Here is a 6000-nt window from a genome sequence, read left to right as displayed (position 1 = left end):
AGCTGAAATCAATCAAGCTAGTAACTAGGCCTTTTGAACTTGGATTATTTTCTTACATAGAAAGGAAAAAGGCACAAAAGACAAGAAGGAAAATGCGCATACAGACATAAAGACATAATAAGACTGGAGGACAAAAGTGAGGACAGAAGGATGGTAACTGACCCTCTATCATGACTGTATTGTTGCTCATTGTGTTGGTTCTCATCGTACTGTAAGAGTTTTTGAGTAAAAAGCAAAACAAGTGCACTTTTGCAAAGACAAGTTGCTGATTTTAATCACAATCTATCACAGCTCAAACATGTCTCAGTGAGGCCGTGTAGCCAGGCTAGCAGGCCAAATCCTCTTGGACTGGAAAATAAAGAAAAATCTTTCGCATACGAAAATATATGTAGACATATCTATTTGCAGATTAGCTACAACCAGTTAATTTAGCTCAGCGTACAATTTATCCTCTGCTGGCAAAGAAAAGGCAGGGTTTGGTTTTCTCGAGGATTACCCGGATAGCAAGTAAATGAAGGCCTTTCTTTAGGGCAATAGCCACTATTGGTCTGATGCTGCCAAAGCTGTTTGAAAATGATCAGAGTTGCCAGATTTCGACCATCTTTGGCCTCACAGTAGCTTGCTAACGAGATAAACACAATAAGGCACTTTAAGTTACACAATAGACAAAATATTTTACAGGCTTCCTACAGAAATTTGGCTCTGTGTCCACTGGGTGGCTCTTGTCTGTCAGGAGTGTTGATCAGACGCTTTGCAGGGAACGTCTTTGCAGTATGGCTGAAAATTTTTGTGAGATATGTGTGTGCTTTTTTAAAATACTCGGTTAGGAAGCGGTGCGGCAGCCTGTTAAACCAGTTACAGTACACGTTATCCATTTTATCTGTTGCACAAACTGAAATAGTTCCCATTTAAAGTTTAACTTTTTATTAACTCATGCCCTTAGAAAGTAGGAGATTTGTGTAGGAGCTACTGTTTGTAGGGATTAAATGTGTCTTGGAATTAATAGATGGGTTGCATATTGAAGAGCTTCAGTTACAAATATTTATAGCTATTGCTGATTATAAATGTCCTGTACATATATTTTGCTATTATATACAACATCCTTGATGAAATGAGTTAGAGAAAAAAGCACAAATAAAGGCTTGTTTTCAGGTAACAGGCCGGTGAAAACCTAACTGTCTGCAAAGTATTCCAGTTAGTTCAAGATTTATTAAGCTTCAGTGTAAAGTCAAGTGGTTTCTGTTTAATGTCTGTGAAGATTCATGTTCAGTCATCCAGGTCATGATCATCCAAGAGAAGTTGAATCGAGAGCAGCTAGACTTGGTTGTAGATACTTGCAGACATTCACCTTCAGTTCATACCTCTTGGAAGCCTCTTGGATGAGGGATGAAATGTCTTCAAGTATCTACAACCAAGTCCAGTTGCTCCTGTTTCAACATTTTTGTGCAATGTTTTCTGTAAACTTTCCACCCTGACCTGCAGTCAGGCTTATGAATCAGCTGGTGAAACAGGCTGCAGCACCTTAAAGATGAGCACCTGGTGGACACAAAACCTTCAACATGTGTCGTTATGTAAAAAGCCTGAACAGAGACAACCAGGAAAACTAAGGAAGAGAGAGACTCACTATACAGTTGACATAATATTGTGCTTTAACATTTTCTTCCACCATCATAAACCCCAATTAAGTCATGCTCCAGTTCCATACATCCACCCATCCACCTCTTAACCCCACCCCCGCCCTGCCCTCTGTGATGCATTACACCCATGGGAGTCGGTACAAGCTTGCATTTTCTTCTCATGGATGTGAGACATCACACAACCCAGGTAATATACAAACACATAAAAGCTACATGTGAACATTCCCATGCACCTCCTAAGTCTATCAGGGACCACAAAGTAAAATGTTTTCAAAAACACAGTTACACAGTTGACAAACGACCAACAAGAGCAAAGCCAACTACCCGATCCGAACATTATTCAAATGTTCCTTAAACCGCACTGCAGGAGGGCTGCTCTACAGTCATACTGGGGAAAACATTCATTGAGCATGCCCCTCTTAAAATATATATATATATATTTATATATTTATATATAAATATGTACATGCAGAGTAGCAGTCATAGTAACACATCCACTTCCTCATCCCCTTGGCTAGCATGGCTGTGGTGGCTTTGAGGAGGATTTAATGATACAGGCTAGATGGTACCAGTCTTGGCTCAACGTGCATTAGTGACAACTGGAAGCTGAGATATAACACTGACAGCATTTGGTTCCACATTAGCACAGTGTCTTCCGCTCAGTGAGCCCCCCTAGTGGTGAAATATGAGATGTACGCCCTCAGCAAGGGATCGGCTCACAATGCCACAATGTGGCATTTGAAATTATTATTTATTCATTAATAAATTTCGACTTACATTTGTAGGACTGAGTATTGAACTTTAGAACTTTTTGGTATCGTCAGACGCACTGTCTGTTGAATGCTTTTTAGTCTGGTTGACTTGTTCTTTACTCAGATATTTACTGTTATGAATAATTATTTGCTCATTTTAGACAAAACTTTGGCTTCTCTTGTTAAAAGAAGCATCTTTATATGACACTGAGAAACCTATAATTCTGGCGTAAGTGCAGGCAGTGAATTGGCACTGGTATTAATAAATTTCAGATGATACTTTATCCTATTATGGACAGGATTCTTTGCCATAGTGCACCTAAAGTACTGTGTAGGCTGTGTGGAGTCATCGTGTTGTGAGTTGTTTCAGATACTTCATGTTGGAGGGGAGGTAGTTATACATAATCGTCATAGTGTACTGTTTTAGGGGTTTACTACCACAAAAATATTTGTGATGTTGCACCTCAGTCAAAGTGTGACTTGGGAATATGAGTGCATTTTAAACTTAAGAGAAATTTTATTGTCATTTTAAGTTTATTGACTGTATTTAGTATGCATACTGTCTGGTTTCAGTATACTTTATTCGTAACAGCTCCAGTATATGTGTGTTCCTAGTTGGACTTGGTGTGTAGTACTTTGCTCGGCAGCCGTTTTCACACAAGTATTTTGAATGAGGGAAGACAAAGTCCATGTGGAGCCAAATGAAACCTTACTGTAACTTACCAGCTCACCTGCCAAGTAGGAATGGGACAAATAATCAACACAGTGATATATCACAATACAATCTCTGTGATACTTGGACAGCTGTGACGTTATCTTGTTCTGCTCTGTGGCAGTTTGGTGTTGTGTCTCTATAGGAAGCACCAAGTCCAAGAAATATCTAGATTTTTAACATTATACTCATTATATTCTGCCGTTTTATGGATGTTTTGCTCTTCAGATTCATACATTAAAATGTATCACAGATGACTGTCTTGCAGTATATCACAGAATCACCTAATTAGTGATTCCATCATGATCAATATGTCATATTTCCCAACCCTACTGCAGAGAGCTATAATATTTACCTGGTCAAAATAGTCAATATATTCTGTTCTTCATAGAAATACTGTATGGCATGTTTCAGTGTTAGTGTATAATCAAAACACATACAGCATGTTAGCATAGACTTTTTAAATTTAGCATTTATCAACTGATATTTAGTTTATTTATAACATTTTACTTGGTTAATTGTGATTTTGGACATTTATTGTTTTGTTTTTGTTTTTGTTTTTTACCTTAAACTTTTATCTAATCCAGCAGAATAAAACAATGAAGGTGAGAAAAGAGAGAAAGTGGGTTCATGTCAAATACTGTACATACATCTCAGCTCTTTTTTTCTTTTTTTTAAGCTGTCTTCTGTACAGCTCAAATCTCACCCAGTTCCCAGTTGTCATGATTGCTACATCTCTGCCACCTTAATCCATGGCACAACCAACTGGTTGTAGCGTAGTCTGGAAAGATTTGATCTTTAATTATGAGTTTATTTGTTTCCTTTTTATACAAAAAAGCCCAAACAAAAAAGACATTCACCCCAAACAAGCCCAATTTGGTCAGACCAAAGATTTGAATCAGTGACCCCAAATTTAGAGGGGGGGAGAGGGGGGATTTCAACCACCACCAACCCTGGGAGCCCTGAGGATGAGGGAGGGGAGGGGGGATTAGCATGCGGGGTGGGGGGGCTGGGTGACGTCTGCATCTTCTTGTCGTTCAATCATTCCTGTCGGAGAGAAGCAGTGTGTCTTTAAGGGGTTGTAATGATTTCCTGTTTCGAAATAAACAAAACACAGGTACAATTGTTACGTTTTTGTGCAAATATTTAGTCAGTTTGAAAAAAATGAAGGTGTCTGGACAGTTGACAAGAACAGCAGAGAATATATAACCTTGATTTTTTTGGTCTCCCAGTGTTTCTATGTAGCAGAAGTGCAGTGAAAACAAAGGTGAACGTTGAAGGTTTCTGTCAGAGCCTACTATACTTACTGTTGACGTGTGGGTATGTAGATTTAAAATGCAATGGATGATTAAAATGGGCAGTTAGTTTGGCTGTGGCCATGTTCATTTTTACTTTGATGATGATGATACACAGGCATTATGCTGCATTTAAATGTGTAGGAAAGTGGTGAGTTGAGTTGGGAACAGTTCAAAGAGTAACTTGACAGTCAGTGTTGTTTTTTGTTTCGTGACTTGGATACAAAGGAGATTTTGGGGCTGCAAGGCATTTTTATTAATTATTTGACACTGAATTGTACAGTTTCAAAGTACCTGCTGTAATGTTTAAATTTAATGTATCTAGGACATGTATAGAAAGTCCAGAGCTCATATAAAAGTCAGTCTCACATGAATATCAACAATCCTTCAATAATCCTGTCCAATTACCAATTCAAATGTATTGAATTGTAAACTTAAACCCAAGAACCTCAAGCAGAAATGTCTGTAGTACCACCTTTTCCTCACAAGGTGGCACGAGTTGGTCTGACTCCAAATCAATGAATGAATGTCTGCTGTGTCTGTAAAGAGTATTCTCTTTGCAATCAGAGCAGGATTGAGCAATGTAATCAGTGTTGTACACTATTCTTGCTCTATACTGCAACAATTCCAAAGATTTTTGTCCCTGTCCCTATATTTGTCCCCATGTTTTTGGGTGTAAAAATAAGGTTAAGAAATCTCTGAGCTATCCCTTTTAGGAGCAAGACTGAGCTGGTAGATCACATCTTAAATCCATGTGTCCCCAACGGACAATTAAAGTTGTTGCTAGTTGCAGTGTGTTGAGCAACGGCAGGTGGTCAACATTGCCCTGTGTTGTTACGACTTATTGGATTACCTCCTTTTAAAACTAACTTCCACCTCTCTTCTGTTTTTACCTGTTTGATCATCTCTCCAGTTCTCTCGATGACAATGGTTTTGGCCTCTTTGACCGGTGAAGTGGCCTGGTAGTCGTCACTGAGCAGACCGAGGATGGGGTACTGGTTCCTGTATCTACACAGAGACACACATGGAGATATATTCAATGAGGACTTGAATCAACAGATTTTACACTTAAGGGTAAGATAATAATGTGTTTTTAGGTGATAGTTTTCCTTCTTGTGATTCATCTCCTGGAGTGTCAGATTAGTTCTTTCTACCTTTTAGTAGCTTTTACAATGAAAATACTCACCTGTAGATCAGTTAGAAAGTCATGAAAAGCTGGCATTTATCTTTATAAGGAAGTCTTAAAGGAGTTTGATGTGTTTATCTGTGGTCTCCTAACTGTTTGGACTCAAAGTTCAACAGAATTAATTGTGGCCATAGAGGGCGCTGTTGCAAAAGTTACATTTCTTTTCTCTCTTTACTCTCTTTTCTCATTTCATTTGTTTATTGGTTTATAGCAAATCCACCTTGGAATATTTTGAATTTATGCACCAAACTCAACAACCTACTGAAGCAGGTTTTAAAAAACCAACAGTGGTTGGATCTAAATGTCTTGTGTTGATCAGGGGTTTATAATACAGAAAATATCTGTAGCAATTTCCAAAACCAAAATGTACTTAATTTAATATCAAGGTAAGAAAAGGAAATGCAGCTCAATTAAGAAG

The 6000-nt window shown here is 38.3% G+C and overlaps 1 protein-coding gene across 4 annotated transcripts in view; it reads right to left on the bottom strand.

The window, feature by feature from the left end:
- Window positions 1–247: 247 nt before the first annotated feature.
- Window positions 248–6000, bottom strand: part of pof1b (POF1B actin binding protein) — a 39501-nt gene continuing 33748 nt past the window's right edge. For 3 of the 4 annotated variants that reach the window (XM_018700611.2, XM_018700612.2, XM_051078749.1), the window contains 2 exons: window positions 5290–5404; window positions 248–4193 (listed from right to left, as the gene is read on the bottom strand). In XM_018700611.2, coding sequence (XP_018556127.1) covers window positions 4173–4193; window positions 5290–5404 — 136 coding nt within the window. In that variant the 3' untranslated portion in view covers window positions 248–4172. The remainder of the gene's footprint in view (window positions 4194–5289; window positions 5405–6000) is intronic. The other variant, XM_051078750.1, reaches the window with a different exon arrangement.

Source organism: Lates calcarifer, linkage group LG20, assembly GCF_001640805.2.
Source record: "Lates calcarifer isolate ASB-BC8 linkage group LG20, TLL_Latcal_v3, whole genome shotgun sequence".
NCBI lineage: Eukaryota > Metazoa > Chordata > Actinopteri > Centropomidae > Lates > Lates calcarifer.
Note: the sequence above shows the minus strand (reverse complement) of the source record. Positions and strands in the feature narration are given on the sequence as shown.